The following is a 20,225-nucleotide window of genomic DNA, read 5'->3' as shown; positions in this document are numbered from 1 at the left end:
TTGATCAGCTGCCTCTTGCACGCCCCCTACTGGGGATGTGCCTGCAACCAAGGTACATGCCCTTGACCGGAATCAAATCTGGAACCCTTCAGTCCACAGGCCGTCACTCTATCCACTGAGCCAAACCGGTTAGGGCCCATTGTGTTTTTATAACTATCTCTCAGGATGTGTGGGTAAATGTAAGATGACACCCACCCTTAATAGTGATTATCTCTGGAGAGGAAGAGTATTGAAGAAGGGTGAAGACATGTGAATTTTACTTTATATATATATATATATATATATATATATATACACACACATATTATTATTTCTTTAAAATAACACCACTGAATGATATGAGAATGTATTCATTTAAATGTCAGGCAGTTGGTACAAACTATTCCTATGACTTTGGTTTCCATAAATATGGAACTCCATTATTTTATTTATGGATCCTCAAAACACTCTGTGCCCTTTGTTTCCTACAAGACTTTCAGTGTTGGGAAAAAGAACTTGGCAGAGAATTTCAAATAATCACTCTCCAACTATCAGCCACAGAATTTAAACCTGAGAGAAAATATAGGAATAGAAAATCCTCTCAATTCAGCTACAAAATTATGTGAATGGTCCTAAGAAAATATCCACAAAATAAAAGTTTTATATAGAATGGTATCTACTGCTGTGGTGTTTTTTAAAACATATTTTTATTGATTTCAGAAAGAAAAGGAGAGAGAGAGAAACACCAGTGATGAGAATCATTGATCAGCTACCTCCTGCACACCTCCCACTGAGGGTGGAGCCCACAACGTGGGCATGTGCCCTTGACAGGAATCGAACCTGGGACCCTTCAGTCCACAGGCTGATGTTCTGTCACTGAGCCAAACTGGCTACAGCTTTCAGTGATATTTATAATAGAGGAAACATGTAAGAAATCTAAATGCTTAAAATAGAGGCGATTAACTCAGTGATAACCAGGGGGATATTATAGGGCCATTAAAAAAGAGCATAAAGACAACATAACAAGGGTCACAGACTTTCTCTTAACCAGCCAGTAAATGCTCTAGGCTTACAGGCCACATGGTCTGTGTCTCACCTACTTGACACTCCACTGTAGCACAAACGAAGTCATAGACAATATGTGACCACACTCTAATACAACTTTTCCTATAAAGACAGGAGGTTGGCCTGTGGGCATAGTTTTCTGACTGCTATTTAAAAATATGATCTGACAGATTTTAAAAAATCAATGTAAAATATTGAATCAATGTAAAATATTGAATCTAAAACATAATTTTACAATTATGTTTTTAAAAATGTACAGAAATATAGATTGGAATTTGCAAAAGTAAATAGCAGCCTCCACGCAGTAAACAAGCACAAAAGGGTCTAGGAAAACAAAAAGTGTCCCTGGAACTTCTTGGAAAGCTCAGATGGCTATGAGACCTTATCATAAGCTGGTACATGGGCAGAAGAAGAAGAGGATATGTGACCATAATATTCCCCTTGCCCATGTATGTGATGATTCCAATCACTTTTGTATCCTCCCACAGTCATATGGGTCAAAACGCAACCAAATTCAGAAATCCCAATCCAGAGTCAATTAAGATTAATAAGCTCTCCAAGCCAGGCACCATATTAGGTGCATCACCAACATAATCTTATTTCATCATTGTCAAGCAGCAGCCCCCATATCCTGATCAGCAGCCCACACCATGCACTGCACTAACACATTTTTAATGAATGTTTGCTGAGTGATTGCGGCATCTCAGCTGAGAGCAGGAGCAGGACGTGGGAACATTAAGCAGCCACAACTGTCATTTGTGTTTAAAGTACTTGGAAGAGTTTCTCTAGCTGCATCGTCATGCTTTTCGTGCTTGCCTACTCTCTTACCACAAGTGGCAGGTTCATCAGAGCCATCAAGACAATCTCTTTCTTGATCACAATACCAATGGTGAGGAATACAGGGTCCAGATGTGCAGTGGAACTCACTGCTGCTACACGAGTGACTGGCTGTAGGAGAAGAGAAAGAAGATAAAACCCATGAGCAAAACACCAGCTTCTTCTCAGCAATCTTAACAATCTGCCTATATGTCTCAACTGAATAAATAGTTGCCAAGAAAGGAGACTGAGGCCTAGGAAATGGGATTTTGTATATGCACTTTCCATGGGGATGGAGGGTTGGGGAGAGAGAAGGCAAACATACTGCCCAATGTTCTGGAATATTTTTCCTGGATTCCATAAATCCCCAAATAAATTATATTTGTTAGAAATACCAAATAACTATCCCTTTGATACATGAAATCACAAATTATGTAAGAAAAGACTTGTTTCTATGCTTTCTGTGATAATATAAAGTTAAATTCTATTGAAATAATAATTAAAAGCAAAAACAGCAATATAACCATACCTGAGCTCACCCATACACAACCATTAGCCATGTTAAACCATCATTCTAGAGAGGTAGAAAAGTTCTGCTCTTATTCATCTTGGTATATGGGGCTTTTATCTGAGTAAAATGATTCTACCTATGTTTGAATGTTGGTTTTTTTCTCAACTAACCATAGGTAGCTCTGGTCAAATGTATTTTCTAGATTGTTATGTGGGTATAAACCAGAATCAAGTCTTATTCTTCTGATCTACAAGCTTCCTTGCTTTGGCCCATTATCCTATCTAATAAAAGAGTAATATGCAAATTAACCATCACGCCGTCACAAAGATGGCGGCAGCCACGGAGCTGGAGCGTGCAGGAGGCTTCAGTTGCCCCAGCGATGGAGGAAGCCAAGCTTCCCGCCTGCCCTGGACAGCCCCAGCTCCGCTCAAGGCTACAAAGTTTCAATTATAGAAGATAAATAAATCCCAGATATCTGCTTTCAGCCCGCAGCGTGGCCAGCCTGAAAACAGCCCTCAGCCCCTCACCCAGGCTGGCCAGGGACCCCAGTGGGAACCCCCCACACACACCCTGAAGGGGCTGTGGCCAGCCTGAAAATGGCCCTCAGTCCCTCACCCAGGCTGGCCAGGCCCCCCAGTATGGACCCCCACCCTGAAGGGGCTGTGGCCAGCCTGCAAACGGCCCTCAGCCCCTCACCCAGACTGGCCAGGCATCCCAGTAGGGACCCCCACCCTGAAGGAAGTGTGGCCAGCCTGAAAACAGCCCTCAGCCCCTCACCCAGGCTGGCCACATCCCCATGGGGTGAGCGTCCCCACTAGGGGGCTTGACCAGCCTGCAAACAGCCATCAGCCCCTCACCCAGGCCGGCCAGGCACCCCAGTGGGACCCCCAACCTGATCCAGGACACCCTTCAGGGCAAACCAGCCAGCCCCCACCTGTGCACAGGCCTCTATCCTATATAATAAAAGGGTAATATGCAAATTGACCCTAACAGCAGAATGACTGGGAATGACTGGTCACTATGACACACACTGACCACCAGGGGCAGACGCTCAATGCAGAAGATGCCCCCTGGAGGTCAGTGCGCTCCCACAGGGGGAGCTCTGCTCAGCCACAAGCCAGGCTGATGGCTGCCAGCACATCGGTGGTGGTGAGAGCTTCTCCCACCTCCTCAGCAGCACTAAGGATGTCCGACTACAGCTTAAGCCTGCTCCCAGCTGGCAAGTGGACATCCCCCAAGGGCTCCCGGGCTGCCAGAGGGATGTCTGACTGCCAGCTTAGGCCCGATCCCCCCAGGGAGCAGGCCTAAGCCAGCAGGTAGACATCCCCTAAGGGGTCCCAGACTGTGAGAGGGCACAGGCCGGGCTGAGGGACAACCCCCCACTCCCCCGGAGCGCACAAATTTTTGTGCACTGGGCCTCTAGTATCTTATAATGTACCAGGGGAAAAATACTGATAAGTAAGCAGAGGTCCCCCAAAAATCAGCAGTAGCTCCAATCTGCATGTCCCTATCTGATGGCTGCATCCTGAATACTGCTTCTTGTTGCTGTTACTACAACTGACTCCTGCTCTTGAACTGTAGCCTGGCCTGATGACAATTACTGAATTCGTAACTCATGTATCTATTTACATTAATAGTTTCAAAGTTATCAGGCTTAAGAAAGGGCTTTTAATTTGAGCTACAAATACAAGAAATTGTCTGATTGAACTAAATTACTAAATATAAAATAAGGGTTTCTGAAATTTAAACATATTTAAAATTAGAAAAATTCTTTCAGTTACTAATGGTCATCTTAATCATATTAAGCGTAAATGTAAGGGCTTAATGTGTAAATTCTGCCTGGAGTTCCTACAGACAAAAGGCTTTCAACTCTGGGAGAAATAGCTTTGCATTTGTGGAAGGTTACGTAGCAGGGCAGGTCTCTGGAGGAAATATTTGGAGCTGGGCCTTCAGCCAGGGAACAGAGAGAAGGGGCTTCTTAGGCCCCTCCAATCACATCCTGAAGTAATTGCCTTCTGCATCTACTTACAATGTCAATTAGAGATGACAAATTGAAATGAGCCCAAGCGCCCAGGCCATGTATCTTTGTATTAGCTCAAGACATGCATCCCCAGAACCACAGAAAGAGAAGCAGGCTTATATTACCGCAAAAAGTGGGGTTTTCGTCACTCATATCTCCGCAGTCATTGTCTCCATCACACAAGTAATGATGAGGAATACAAATATTTGTACTGTGACACTTTGTGAACCCAGGCTGGCAAGTGCGATCGGCTTGAAAAAGACAACCAGATACACATTTGGAACATATCCACCACACGTGTACCATAAAGAATGTTCGTGTTAATGGATCTATTGCAGTATTCAAACCACCAGAAGAGAGACTTTTTCAAAGCTATTCCAGAGGCATGATCTGTGATACTTATGTTACACCACAGATTCTAGTGTAAAAAGAGATATTCCCAGCTGATACTGCAAGACGGAGAGGAGAGGCTTGCTTTGTAATCATTTCATTATTTAACAGCACCACCAAGAGTCCCAGTGCTTGGTTAAAGACATTATGGCATATCCACACAATGGAGTAATATGTAGCTATGAAAAGCTATACGTTGATAAGAAATGATGGTTTGATTTCCAGAATAGATTGTTCTTAGTTCTTTGTGGGGCTTTTTTTAAAGAAAGCCCTTGTTTTCATATAGAAATTTCATCTCCCATGATCCAAGATTTCAGATCCCAAAGCACAAGAAGTACTTAAGGTGAACTTACGGCAATTTTTCTCATCTGAAGTATCATTATCATGGCAGTTGTTTATACCATTGCAGACAAACTGAAGAGGTATGCACCTTCTATTATTGCAAGTAAATTCTGTGGTGGCATTACACGCAATGAACAGGCACCCTTCCTCATCACTGTTGTCACCACAGTCATTGTAGTGATCACAGCGATAATGATATGGGACACATTTCCCATTGTCACAGGTGAAGGCTGTCGAATGGCAGGTGTGAAAAGCTAAGAGGAGGGGGAAAAAACATTGAGAAAACCTCTTGATTAAAACATCATCCTAATTTCTCAACAGATACAATCAAATAGAACAGACACTTAGAGATTACCTTCCAAGGCAAAAACGACTGCATGTAAAGTGAGATAACACTTAATTAGTTTGATTAAGCAAAATATGATGTATGGTTTTAACAAATGAAGTATTTTAAGCAAATGGCAAAATCACTACATTTCTCTATCATCTCAATTTAAAGGTTATTTCAAGCACAAAAAAAGCATGTAAATACAGTTTCTTTGGGGAAAATAAAACTCTTAGCTCCTACAATGTACTAGAAAAAGGTAACTAACCTCAAAACTTCCTAAGAAAGTGTTCTATGTCTTACCCCACTCAGATGGAAGATGAATATTGGGAGTGATTTCCATATAATTATTGAATTAATCATCCTTCTGCTATTTAAATTAATAGAATGATAATAGTCACCTATTGGAGCCCTTAGTTCCATGCTAAGTCATACTTAACATGCATCAAGCCTCATGTTGTGTTTTTTCATATTGTTTCTCTTACATCTCACAAGAACCCTAGTAATAGCTCCATTTTACAGATGAGATATCTGAGGCTCAGAGAGGTTAAGCAATTTTCCCAAGGCTATTGAGATTGTGTAAATGGCATAGCCAGGTTTTTAATTCAGCACCTTTGCTGAATCACTACAAAGAGGCTTCCTAATTAAGCTATTCCATGGCACATATATCAGCTTATATGTGATTTAGCAGAAATGCAGTCTGGATTCTCAGAGTTAAATGCTTTTTAGTTCTAACAGGATGCCTGAGGCACAAATTACAAACCTATTCACACACAGCAACAAACACTTGACATAAAGACAATGCTAGCTCCTAACAAAAGCTCCAATGGCCCAACTCACCACACACGCTTTCCAGCTCATCACTGCCATCACCACAGTCATTGCTGTTGTCACATGTCCACTGCTCTGTGATGCAGCGCCCATTGAGGCAGGTGAAATTGGAACCAACACACCGTACACCATTGTCCACAATGCAGTGCTTATTGTTGTTGGCCAGATACCAGCGGCCCTCCTGTGGACACTGGCACTCGGCACCATTTGGACCTGAAGAAAGGTAGGCCCAGAAAAAGCAGATTTGTGTCACAAACATTCATAGTTTCTCTTCCAGAAAAGCACTTAGCAACAGCTTCAATATTAAATGTGCTATAAGACAAGCCACGGAAACTGCTCCCATCAACTTTTCAATGATATTCTGAGTCATTTTTCTATCAAGAAGAGCACCCACCAATTAATAAATGTGCCTAATTCACCCTAATCTTTAAAAAACTTCTGAAACTATTGCAATGATTCTGCCTCCTCAGAAAATCTCAAAATATTGGTCTCCAAAGGCACATCTTCCTGTGAATTTGTTGTTCTCTATAAACCCCACTAGGAAGCACATCATACATTATCACCAGAAATATTGCAAACTATAGCTAGTACCTCCTAAGTGGAAGAATTAAATCCCAGACCCCCAACTTTACTTCTACCTCCATTAAGCTTGAGTCAAAAATGCCTTCATAAGGAGACTCCATATTAAATAGAAAACAACAACAAACAAACAAACAAAAACTGTCAGTCTTCCTGTCAACATACAAACCCCAAATCTATTTTTTGAATTACCCTGAAATCAAGAATTTGGATTTCACTCTCCTTTTAGAGCTGAATATCCCTTCAGCTTTCCCTAAGTTGTCACCAATATTATTACTCTCCTCGAGTCTACCTTCATGAGCAATGCCTTACCTGGTGCACAAACATGGCTGCAGCCCCCGTTAAACTGGTCGCAAGGATTGCTACACTGCTGTGGGTGATCCTTCACAACAACACGAACACTCATAAGCCGGAATGGAAAACTCGTGGTCATTGCAGTCTGGCCCGATCCATCATATTTGTTAACTCGGTAAATTTTTCTTGTGGACCAGTCAGTCCAGTAAATATACTGGCCATTGATAGTCAAGCCAAAAGGACGCAAGATTGTGATGACAATGACCTCACGCTCTGTGCCCTTTAGAGTGCTGCGTTCAATCTTGCGCCTAAAACAAAGTTTAAAAAAGAAAAAGAAAATGCTGGAATCCAGAAAGAGTTAGTTCCTCAATTGGCAGTGCAATGCCCGGGCCTAACCATTGCTTTACACCATTGACTTTCTTTCCAAGTAGAGCATATGCCACAGGCAACGTATCTTCTGATAATGGGAGGTCTTAATTTGCTTTATCAAACAATGGTCTGTATAAATAATTAATTTCCAAATATAATCTACAAGTAATCCCATAAAAAGGACCAGGCTAACATTAATAACAGGAGAATATTGTGAAATAATATATGTAAAACATAGAACTCAGTGTTTAGCACTCAATAGTCACTCAATAAAATGTTAATTACATTTCCCTTCCAACTCTCTAAATAAATTTTTTGATATGTCATTTACTGAGTATCTTGACGTGGTTACCGGGAATAATCCAAATTTAGACACAAAACATCAATATTTTGTTTCAAATGAGAAAAAATGAAGATCGGGTTGTCAAGTAGGCAGTGTCCCAGGGCCAAAAACATAAGAAAACAGTCAAGAGAAATGAAGATTCCTGAGATGCAGATACCAGTCGTAATAAACAAAATCATCTCATCTCTTCAACTATTCCATTAGGATTATGGGAATGTGAGTAATTTCAGGAATACTTGGAGAAGTTACATATGAAATTAGAGTTGACAAAGTATCTAAGGAAAACATTATGAAAGAACCTATTTGAGAAGATAACTGAAGTCAAGACTAAAGGAAAACATTTTTATAAGATACTAAACACTAATGCCCAGAGAAAAATTCATACTAGTATGCATTTAAATGTCATGCATATTTTATTGTAATCACATGGGTCTAGTAGATTATAAATTGAGTGATTACATAATTCATCTAGTAATGCATCTTTAGATGCCTTTTAGTTCATAATTAGTCAATCTCATAACATAGATCAATTTTCACAGATACATTCACCAATCTAGAATATAGTTCCTAAAACTGTGATTCTACATTTTGGCTATGTCTACTTGGCATTTTATATTTTCATTCCATTAAGCATTCCATTGTAAGTGGGAAGAAGAATCCACACCTACATGAATAACTAAAGACACATACAAACTAGCATCTGCCCAGTAGAGAAGGTCTTCCTCATGGTCCACAGTGAGCCCCCAGGGCCAGACCAGGCTGCTGTTCACAACGGGTTCCCGAAAGTTGCCTCCCACTGTGGCTCTCTCGATTTTGGCATTAGTGCCCCAGGAACTCCAGTAGATATACCTAGTCATCCAAAGGGAGTCATAATTAATTCATCACAAGGAACCTCATAATCTTTACTTGAAAAAGAATGTAAGCCATCTTCAACTGCAAGTTGACATTAATAAGGCAAATGTAACCCTACACCATCCCCACCCACACAACTTGCCCAAAAGGGATGTCCTGAGTCAGAGCATTGGGAGTATGCTGCCAACATGTCTAGCATCAGAATGAGCTCCTTCTCAGGTAGAGTCACTCATGCTCTTTCACCCTTGTTACCTAGTGTTACAAGCCCAAAAAATGTTGGCCCTCTATAAACATAAAATAATGCCAGGCCTCTCTCCCTTCAGAAGTAAGCAAACAGAAATATAATAAAGAAGATGATGGCATACCCTCCGCAAGGATCTAACACAACTGCTCTTGGTTTTGTAACATGGGCTATCACAGCACGCTGAGAACCATCCTCAGCCATGGAGTTAATTGTCTGGTTGGTGTAGTCACTGTAATAAATTCTTCTATTGATCCAGTCAAAAGCAATGCCATCAGTAGTCCCTATATCTGGAGATACATCAACAAACACACATACATTAGAGTCTCAATATGTATTTTAGATTCACCGGGTCATCCATGTGTATTGCTCTCACTGTGTCCAAGGTAGGTTACAACTGGAGTGCTCTTACCTGAAACAACGACAGTGGGAGAACGGATCCCTGAATTAAGGTTTATATATGAAATCTGGCCATGGCTAGCTTCTAAATTTTGTGTAAAGTAAATTCTGTTTTCGATGCTGTCGTAGTCCAGGGCCATGACATGTCCTCCCACACTTATTGCTTGGAAAGGCAGGCTGTGATCTTCAGGATCCAAGTGTAAGCTTCCCAAGGAATTCTCCAAGGCAAAGATGAGGAAATTTTCTTTTGGAATGACACAGCTTTTCCCATCATGGTCCAGGGTTCCAAAAACACAGCTACAGTTTGGAGTGTGCAAGCCAGGCATAGCAAAGCAGAGATGCGGGCATCCACCATTATTTTCCAAGCAAGGATTGTTGTTGACCTCTGTTGGTGACCGGGGTTGGACACTCTGGTCAAAGACGGTCACATCTCTTAGCCAATCGATATTGTCCCTTATCACTGCTGGCGGTTCTGTGTTCCCTGGTTCCTTGCTAGCTTGGAAGATTTTTTTTAAGTTTCTGTCTACCCATATGATAGAATTTCCAAAAACAGTGATGGCATAAGGAGTTGGGTAACGACTGCCATAACGGATCACTTTCAATTCCTTTCCCTCAATATCGATCCTTGAAATTACATCTAAAGTATCATCGACCCAATAAATATAGCCATTGCTATGGTCTACTGCTACGCCCCGTGGCGTGACAATGCCCTCTGATACAAGCACTGTCCGATTTGTACAGTCAAGAAAAGCACGTTCAATCTTCGGGTTTTGTCCATAGTCAGCCCAGAAGAGGTATCTGTTCTTGGGGTCTACAACAATATCCCTGGGCATATCCACTATGACTCTAAGGAGAACACGGCGGTAGGTGGTATTGATCCGCAGAACTTCTATCAGTGATTCAGACTCAAAAGCATTTATGAAATAAAGATTTTCTGTTGGAAAAAAAAAAGAAAGAACATATTAATGAGTGGAAAACCAAGAAGAAAAAAGAGGATGCCTCTTCAAATTCAAAACAAAAGTATGTAAGGCTGAAGTTTGGCTCAGTATATATTGTCTTTTCCAAGATAATAAATGTCTCAGTTTAGACTTAGAAAAATGATTATTTACTCGGGATCTAAAGAGATTGCTTCTTCAAATATAAAGAGAATGTGCCTATCTTCAGCTTCTAAAGCACATTAGAATTCACAGCAAATGTCAGAACCCACTTTCTACTGTAAGATACATTTTTGCCCTGGCTGGATAGTTCAGTTGGTTAGAGCATTCATCCTGATATGCCAAGGTTGTGTGTTCATTCCCCAGTTAGGGCATGTACAAGAAGCAACCAATGAATGCATGAATAAGTTGCCCAACAAATCAAGATTTCTCTCTCTCATCAATAATTTTTTTAAAAAGGTGTATTTACAAGAATGTCCTTCCTTTCCTACCTGAATATTTAACACCTGAATCTTCAAAGACTCTAAATATACATCATCATGGTAAACCTTCTACTTCAACATGATGAAAAGGAGTAAAGAGGGACAGTCATCAGGTTGCTGATCAATGTTATCAATGCTCCTTATGCTTAGCATTAACATGAGGTCTCGTCCTAGTCTTTCTAACTAGCATAGATATTTTCTTCTAAGCCACCGAAACAAAAGTGCATTTGCCTTTGAGCATTACAGAACAATGTAAATACAAGGATAAAAGGACCACGATGGCCTGGCTGGTGTTGCTTAGTGGTTGAGCATTCACCTATGAACCAGGAAGTCACGGTTCGATTCCCAGTCAGGGCACATGCCCTGGTTGCAGGCCTGATCTCCAGTGTGGGGTCTGCAGGAGGGAGCCAATCAATGGTTCTCTCTCATCATTGATGTTTCTATCCCTCTGTCTCTCCCTTCCTCTCTCTGAAATCAATAATAAAAAATAAAAAGACCATGATGTTAGGACAGTATAATAGAAAGTGATCCCTAATGGATTCCATGTAGTTGAAAGTCTGTTAAACTATCTACCAAGGCACATCTACTTTGTTCCTATATCTGACTCAAACCTATTCTAGAGAAATCAGGCCAATATGCAGCTAATGATCTTACTCTTTTCATTTTCTCTCTCTAATTGGACTACAAATATATTCCAATCCGCCAATCCAGGGTTGGCAAACATTTTCTATAAAGACTTGTTAATAGTAAATAATTCTGGCTTTGCAAAGTATATGGTTCTTTCACAAGCACTCAACTCTGCCACTGTGACATGAAAGCTGCCATAAACAACACATAAATGAATGGGCATAGCTGTGTTCCAGTAAAACTGAACTTACAATAGGCAGTGTGCTGCATTTGGCCCACAGGCCATAGACTACTGACCCCTGCTTTAACTATACACGCAGTAATAATATAGAAAATTCATAATCAAGAGTGAGACTTAGGAACCCAATTAAAGCCTTATCTAACCATACTACCATATTTACAATTTGCAATAAACTCTTATTATAGTACCTGTGACTTTTATTATAATATATTTTAATATTTCTATGTGATGTCTACTTACCAAGCTGGATAACACTCAGTGATACCTATTTTTATAGAATGGCATTATAGTCTAAAAATTATAACACATTTAACATATTTTATTCTCAGTGTACCATTAAAAATTAGTAGTATTTCAAAGTTAAGCTCATGAAACAGAGCAACTAAGTTAATGTAATATTGGGTCAGGCATTTCAATAAAACTACAATAAAGAAAGTACCCAATCAAGAGAATTTTATAAATTGACAAGAGGAAGCAATTAATAATTTGGCAATTAAAATTTCTGAGATATAAAATAAATACTTGCCATTTCATAATTTAGATTATATTTTAATATCAGAAAAACTGTACATGTATAATGTTAGGCTAAACTTTCTAGAATAAAATAAGGCGATAGAGATACAAATATAAAAAGGTTTTTCAATAAAATCAGTATGCAGCTTACCTACCTGCTACCCAGTCCACGGCAATACCCCGCACTCCATTTTCTCCTATCCCTTGTGTAATGATGTTTGTAAAGCTAGACCCATTGGGTTTGATTCTACGGATTGCATTATTAGATTTCTCAGAGATGCTAAAATCACACCAATAAATAAAGCCAGAAGATACATCAACATCCACATGCAGTGCATTTCGTCCTGGAATGTTTAAGAAAAGATCATTAAACAAGGCCTTAGCTGAAAGTAGAACTTTTAAATGTCTGTCCTTCCCCTCAAACCCTCATTCCCAATCCCCTGCTCTGACTATCCCCCCATTACAAAATAAAACTATTTGATTCCCAGTGGCAATAAGCAAACCTACCATCCAGATGTTGGTTTCTCACATTTCTCACAATAAGGAGCACTGGCTCCTGGGAGAAATGGCTGATTAAAGTTTTGGAGTGGGAAGGTACGAGGTGAACCTGGAACATCTTAAGAAGCAAGGAAGCACTCAGAATCTAATGGCACCATGTCAAAAGAACACAGGCAGGCTGCCCAGAAGGTCACGGGTTGCAGGCTCTATCCCCACTGGGGGGCGTGCAGGAGGCAGCCAATCAATGATTCTCTCTCATCATTGATGTTTCTATCCCTCTCGCCCTCTCCCTTACTCTCTCTGATATCAATAAAAACATGTTAAAGAAAAAAAAAAGATAGAAAAAGAATACAGGAAGCCACTTTAAGAGGTTCTCCCTGGCCAACATGGATCAACTGGAGCCTCAGAAGAGTAATTATGTCAAATGATTTATAACACGTTGCATTAAAAAAATAAAAGTTTGAGTCACGGTGATAATAAATTTTTTAAAATTCTAATGGGGTAAATAGGACAGCTCTCCTAGAATATTATCTTATAAATGTAGAAGAAATGCTAGAATAAGAAAATCACCATTTTGCAATCCTAATTAAGTAATCATTTCAAACAGGGATCATCAATGGCTGCTAAAACCAATGGGTAGCAGGCATTTGAGAAGCAAGATATTCACAGACTGCTAAAGTGTGATGCCAAAAAATTTCATACAAATTACAAAGGGAAAAATATACCTTTAAAAGGTAGGCATTTTATGGTGACTACCTTAATCAAGTGATCAAGTTTAACTATCACTAAGAGAAGAACAAGCTGACATTTTTCTTCTTTTTCTTTTCTTCTTAATAAGATTCTATATCAAGTACATAGCATCACCTATGAAGTATTCTGGCCAAATGTGTTCAAATCCAATCTAATCAAACAATTAGGCCTAACTTTCATTTCATGGGAAATGCAAAGTAAAACTGACTAACAGGTTAAGTGACAACAGAAGGAAATAATGAGACAAATCCTCTAAAAGTCAACCAGTCTGTCACTTAAAAAAAAAATCAGGGGCAACTACTACCAATCAAAAGAAACTAAAGAGACATTCCAAATATAATGCATGAATATTGATTAGCTCTTGGCTGCAACACAACCGCTATAAAAAATTTTCTGAGGCAAACTACAGAAATATAAATATGAATATTGATGACAATGTCCGTACAGGGTGGGGCAAACGTAGGTTTACAGTTGTGAGTTCATGAAACAAATTTATTCTTGCATCATTATTTATTAATTATTGTATTCTTCCCATATGAACAACTGTAAACCTACTTTGCCCCACAACCACACACAAATTGAGAGCTCAAATGTGGTGACAATTGTTGAATCTAAGTAAGAGCATAAGAATGTTTAACTGTAACTTTCAACTTTTCTACACTTGAAATTTTTCAAAATGAAAGGTTGGGAGAAAAAAATTATTGATTTTGTAATATCTTTACAAGATGGTAACATGGATTCATTACTTTTTAAACATGAGAAAACAAAGATGTGTCGGGAACATGTCATCAAGCAGGAGTACGGGTGGTGCCAGACACCTTCGTCATATGCTTTTCTATCTCTTCTGACCATTTCTCCCAATGTTCATTCCCTTCACCCTTTTTCTTCCCTTTCTACCTTTTATTTCTATCATTAGCCTGTGACACACTCCTTCTGAAGCTACTAAAATCTTAGTTCCTCTTTTGGTAGCATACATCTAGAAACCCCTGGGCTCACCTCGGAAGCAAGTGATCATTTTATACATTCACCATATATAAGCCTAAAGTGCTACAAAAATATAGTTATTAAGTAGAGACTAACACTTTCAGCTCATTTATTTCAAGTCATCAAATATATATAGATAATGATATTTCATTATCATTCTAAATAATAGTGTAATTTCTACCCTAAATCTCCATTAATCATCAGAATTGGGTCCAGTTCTTCTGACCACCAACTCTGTAGTACTTCTTGCAATCTTGTGCTACATTCTTTATTGTTCTAGGACTGTCATTCTCACTGTGGTCCAAGGACCAGTAACATTAGCATGCCCTGGGAACTTGTTAGAAATGCAGATTCTCTAGCCCCATCCCTGACTACTAAATCAGAAAATCTGTGGATAGGGTCCAGGTCTGTATTTTAACAGCCGTCCAATTCTGATCACACTAAAATTTGAGAACCACTTGAGGCTGAGCCAGTTTATTTAAAGGGAAAGAAAGACAAGATTCATTATATGCTGAACCCATGGAAAAATGCTTTGCAGCACCAAAGATTTCCATATGGCACCAAATGGAGTCAAATCTTACGTATACTGTACTCGGCATACCTTGGCCTGCCACTGGTACCATTGCTTCTGAATGATCTGACAGGTCCAAGCTAAAGCCTCTGATTGCAGACAGCATTGAAACAACAATGAAAGAGCTATATGGAGAGCAGGTCTGATGATCAGGATTGAGTTTAAATCCAGTGGCACAGGCGCACGAGAAGAGTCCTCCCGGTACAGGCAGGCACATCTGCTGACAGGCATTCACGTTGTTGCTACAGCCATTTGAGGATCCAGCAGAGCCTAAAGGAAATAAAAATTAGTGACCCTACCTACTTGCCTCTCCATCTCAAACTTTTAAAATTGGGTCACCAAATAATTCATTATAAAAATTAATAACAAAATGTGGGGGGTGGGGAGAGATTAACCAAAGAATATATATATTACCCAATGGATACAGACAATAGTGTGGTGAAGGCCTGGGGGTGGGGGTGGGAGCAGGGAGGAAGGGGTTAATGGGGGAAAAAGGGGATATCTGTAATACTTTCAACAATAAAGATCAATTTTTTAAAAATATGGTATCTGAGTTCACAACTTAAAAACAATACTAGAAAAAACTAGAGATTATACAACTAACACCTAAAGGTATGAAAACAGGACCATGGTTGTTATTATATAATAGAGAATGGAGCATCAATTAATTGCATTTCTTCCACAAATCATGCAAGAATTAGGGTGATCAGTATACAAATTCTAATCTTTTTTTCCCCCTCTTAGCCTAATGTACTAGCATTTAAAATTATATTCATTTAATTATATGATCAACAATGTCATAGGCATTTGTTATAAAATATCCTATCTAATAAAAGAGTAATATATAAATTAACTGTCACTCCGCGACAAAGATGGTGGCACCCATAGTGGCAGGGGCAGGATGCTGGCATTGCCCCAGCAACGCAAGCCCAGTGTCCATGCCCCAGCCACGTGGAGGGTGGGGAGGGGCCCCAGCTGTGCAGTGGGAGGGGAGGGGCCTCGGACCAGAGGCCGGGCTGAGTGACCAGCTTCCCCCCTACCATGCACGAATTTCATGCACCAGGTCTCTAGTATTACATAAGAGTATTGAAAGGTTTTTTTTCCACATGCAATAAATATAATACCAGTGACAACCAAGGTAATAAAACAGCAAATTGTTTGATAATCTTTGGTCAGAGACTAAAAGCTATAAAATATGTCAAAACTATAAAAATAATCTTTAGAACCTAATTTAAAGGGGAAAACCAAAAGTTAGATTATTTCTGGAAAAAAAAACTATGTTAAAATAGGCAACATCTAAAAGTATTCCTTTTAAAATTAAAAATTCTATCCTTTTAACACTTTCCCAGCAGTCATCCAATTAATACATACTGAGCAATATGCCAGAACTCTTCTAGTTACTGGGTAGAGGGCATGAAACAAGACAAACAAAATGACTGTCCTTATGGAAGTTATATTCTAATGAGAAACTCAGGCAATGAACCAATAGACAATATGTCAGTGAGTGCTGTGAAGCAAAAGCAAAGTACGGAGTTTAAAGTGATGGGGGAAGAATGGGAATGAGCTCACTCTGAAGTCAATCTGGCCTTTCAGATGACAGATTAGTTTCAGACACTTAGCCATTCTTAAGACATGGTTATCATTTTTTAAATATTTGGGGTAATTTCAATTTGCATGCATGGGCATGTACATTGGTCTGTGTGTGTACATGTGAATATACATTGTACATCCATGGATGTGTATGTTTCAGTGACAAATACTTACTGCGTCTGTGGTAAACTCGAAGTCCCCTCAGATTTGGAGTATTATCTCGCAAGACTACTTTGTTGGCCCCAGTGGCCTTGTCAACTCTTTCAATGACCTCATAATGCTCATCAGTATAATAGAGGAAGGAACCGTAGACAGCAATTCCCCAGGGGTGGGAAAGATAGTTTACCAGGACCATTCGATTGGTGCCATCCACGTTTCCCCTTTCAATCTAAAAGATCAGAATTTCATTATTGACTGATTCATAGTAAAATGAGAGAAATTTTTAAAACTAATATATCTGACTCTGTACTTTACAGAAATTTCTCATATCTATTTTCTGATTTGATAGCCACAACCATACTAAACAGTTGGTCAGGCAAATGTCGCTGTGCCCATTTCATTGATAATGAAGCTGGAGTTCAAATAAGCCAATCAATTTTATCAGGTGGCATGGTGAAGAAATGGGTACCAAACCTCCTTCATCCCTAAATGTGATATTCTGGCCAAAGATACACAATCACTGCCTCCTTAAATAAATCCAACGGTGGGCCATTGCACAGGAGTTGACTGACCCTGCATTTAACATCATCAACAATTTCTGCAATAGGGATAGGAAACGTGATCCGTACAGTCATAGAAGATAGCAGGACTGGTGGGGCAAAGGGTAGTGTTGGTAGAGCAGGACAGGTAACAAGCCTTAGTCAAAATGACTTGGTAAACTAAAAAAGAACACACAAGAATGAAGTTCCTTCTGGAAAATAAATAACAAGTGTTTGCTTCTGGAAGAACAACAAACTGTAGACATAGCTGGTCTGATTTCATTCCAAAAACTTGTCTCAAGTGCTTCCTCTGTGCCAGGATCTGAACTGAGTACTGACAAGAGAGACAAACGAGGTCTGGCCCACTGCCTCACTGAACACGGGAACCCAGCAGTTGCAAAAGCAGGTTGTGCCTTGAGAACTGACAGAAGTTCCAGAAGGCTAGAGCACAGGAAATAAGGTTGGAGGGGATCTGCTGAAGAAGTAATCTGGAGCAGATTAGCTGACCAATTCAGCTGAAGTGTTTGGAGCTACTCCTCTAGGCCAGCGTTCTAGGCTGAGCAGTTATCAAACCTATTTGTTGTGGTTTTATGAAGACAACATGTCTCCATCATGAAAGCAGGTCCGGTAATGAGGGACATGGTCTAGTCAAGGTTAGAGAGAAGTGGCTCAGAGTCGGGGAGGTGGCAGAACAAAGGCTGGACCTGAGAAAAGAGGCAGACGACAAGGATTTGTAATGATTAAGTATGAACATGGTTATTAGAGTGAAGGAGAAATAGGAGGTTCTAGCCTGGGAGAAAGGATGGAGAGTCACACCACTAACAAGCTCACAGACTCAGAAGGGCAGAGCAGAAGTAGAAATGGGAAGGATGGACATGGTGAGTGCTGTGGGGGTCATGCTAAGTTATATGCAGAAATCATAGCATGTGACAAGAGCTTTCTCATCACTGCACACATTCCAGACAACTCAGAACAATCAGTATCAGCTTCACAAGCTCAGCAAGGAAGACCAAGAGACTAAAAGGATGCTCATACCACTCCCCTGCTGGTGACCGCCCAGTAGAGTTTCTGATCCTCAATGTCAAGAGTGAGAAACTCCAGGTGTTCCAGGTCTCCAGTGAAGAGGGTCTTTGGAGATGTGCCATCCATGTGAGCACTTGCAATCTTCGCAGGAACTCCACTGTCAGTTCCTTGGTCTGACCAGTACAGTTTCCTACAACCATGAAAAACACCATCATTAATGAAATAGAAGGTGGCTTAGAGTGAATGGCATCTGTATCTTAAATATTTAAATTAAAATGTATATTTCTTTTCCTCAAGATGCACATAATTCAATGGAGGAAGTCTGATACATCAATATTTTTTTAAAAAAACACAATGTGGAGGAGTACTTAACCAGAATCAATGTCTATATATCTCCTAGCTATTATTGGGGCAGAGGCCATTTTAAATAGTATCTTATCCAGGAGGATATCATTCACCATTAGCGGGTGATCCTTTAGCTTTGTCAAGTAGGTGGAAGGTTTATGACTAAGAAGGAGCCTACATCAACAGGCAATCGCTTTCAAAGAATCGCATATTGCCCAGTACCCAGAGAAGGACAAAGCTAATGTGAAAGTTGTCGAGTACCTTCCTGCTCTTCTCAGGCTTCTTATTTAATTCTCCAAATCACCATCTATCACAAGGCCATCTACTTTCTTATCTAATCTGATTCCTTTTATGAAAAATGCAAAACAATAGAAGAAAAAAATAATACTTTTCTGAGAATGGAATCCCATTGGCATGCTGATATCAGGATATACAACTTTTTCCTACCTTTCCATTTCACAATGAACTAGACTCAGTACATTCACATGAACCCCAATCACCACAGAGAATTGCCAAGTCCATGATATATGAAAATTTATCAAAATATATGAAGGGTTGGTTTCCACTGAAGACACACTTCTAGAATTGAATCCAAGCTTCAATTTCTTTCTATCTCTTCTGCTATAGCCACAATAGACAATCCTCTTCACTCTTTTCTCACAAGTCCTTAACCTTCTTAATTCCAATCACCTTTATTTGCATACATCTTCCACTGCCAATCCATAATCATCCCATGAACCTCATCATCAAGTCTAAACTTGTCGCCCTCTAACTTCTCAAATTCTGAAATTCTCTGCTTTGACTCTCCCATCTCATCCCTGCTCCTATTTTATTTCTCCCATTGAAGCTTCTTTGCCCTTAACACTTGTTTGAGCTCCCAAACCTCCAGTCCTTCTATGCCTGAACCTCATCTGTAACCATTTAAATAATATTCTTATTTATTCTCTTGATCTCCCATTGTGCCTACCTTGCTAAACACCAAACCTGCATTCCTGTCATTATTTCCTTTCTCTTCTCCCATTCCAGGTTATCAAAAGTTTGCTGAACAAAGTTACAAAACTCTTGTGAATTCTGAGTTCACTAAAATTTAAGCTACCTAATCTTAGCTGAGAACAATCATCCCTAGTTCACTGTATCATTTTCCCCTTATCAATTCATTCAAAGTCATTTCTACTGTCATTCCTGGCCCGTAATTTTCACTCTCAATTATTTCATCAATGATTTTTCATCTGCTCTTAAAAATATGCTCATGTTTCCCTACTCTAAATTTTTTTTCCTGTGACATTTTGACCTACACTTGTTCATCTTTTTCTAATTTTTCTTTTTTTTCTAACTTTTCAATACCAAGCTCCTAAAAGGAGTAGTTGCACTTCCTCACCATTCTTTCGTTGTTTAGCTCCTTTATATTTCCAGTGAACATCCTCTCTCACATGTCACCAGCAACTCTATAATTGCCTCAACCCTTGATTAGTGATCATCCACAGAAATCATTTTCTGCAGCACCTAATTCAATAACATTGGCTGTAACCTTCTGAAGATTTTTCTCTTTACCGAACATCCAAAACATTATATCCATGAGTTTCTATCCTGTTTCTTCTCCCAACTCCCCTGA

The 20,225-nt window shown here is 39.7% G+C and overlaps 1 protein-coding gene across 1 annotated transcript in view; it reads right to left on the bottom strand.

Annotated features, from left to right (window-relative positions):
• Positions 1 to 20,225, bottom strand: part of LRP2 (LDL receptor related protein 2) — a gene marked incomplete at its 5' end in the record, with an annotated part of 201,882 nt that overhangs the window by 61,506 nt on the left and 120,151 nt on the right. Inside the window, 12 exons of the mRNA XM_081095525.1 lie at positions 1,873 to 1,992; positions 4,517 to 4,642; positions 5,135 to 5,377; positions 6,289 to 6,492; positions 7,171 to 7,460; positions 8,555 to 8,713; positions 9,082 to 9,247; positions 9,370 to 10,290; positions 12,310 to 12,498; positions 14,988 to 15,227; positions 16,722 to 16,935; positions 18,281 to 18,458. Of these exons, the coding sequence (XP_080951651.1) occupies positions 1,873 to 1,992; positions 4,517 to 4,642; positions 5,135 to 5,377; positions 6,289 to 6,492; positions 7,171 to 7,460; positions 8,555 to 8,713; positions 9,082 to 9,247; positions 9,370 to 10,290; positions 12,310 to 12,498; positions 14,988 to 15,227; positions 16,722 to 16,935; positions 18,281 to 18,458 (3,050 nt within the window). The remainder of the gene's footprint in view (positions 1 to 1,872; positions 1,993 to 4,516; positions 4,643 to 5,134; positions 5,378 to 6,288; positions 6,493 to 7,170; positions 7,461 to 8,554; positions 8,714 to 9,081; positions 9,248 to 9,369; positions 10,291 to 12,309; positions 12,499 to 14,987; positions 15,228 to 16,721; positions 16,936 to 18,280; positions 18,459 to 20,225) is intronic.

The sequence above is a fragment of the Myotis nattereri genome (genome assembly GCF_964212035.1).
Source record: "Myotis nattereri genome assembly, chromosome: 7".
Lineage (NCBI taxonomy): Eukaryota > Metazoa > Chordata > Mammalia > Chiroptera > Vespertilionidae > Myotis > Myotis nattereri.
Note: the sequence above shows the minus strand (reverse complement) of the source record. Positions and strands in the feature narration are given on the sequence as shown.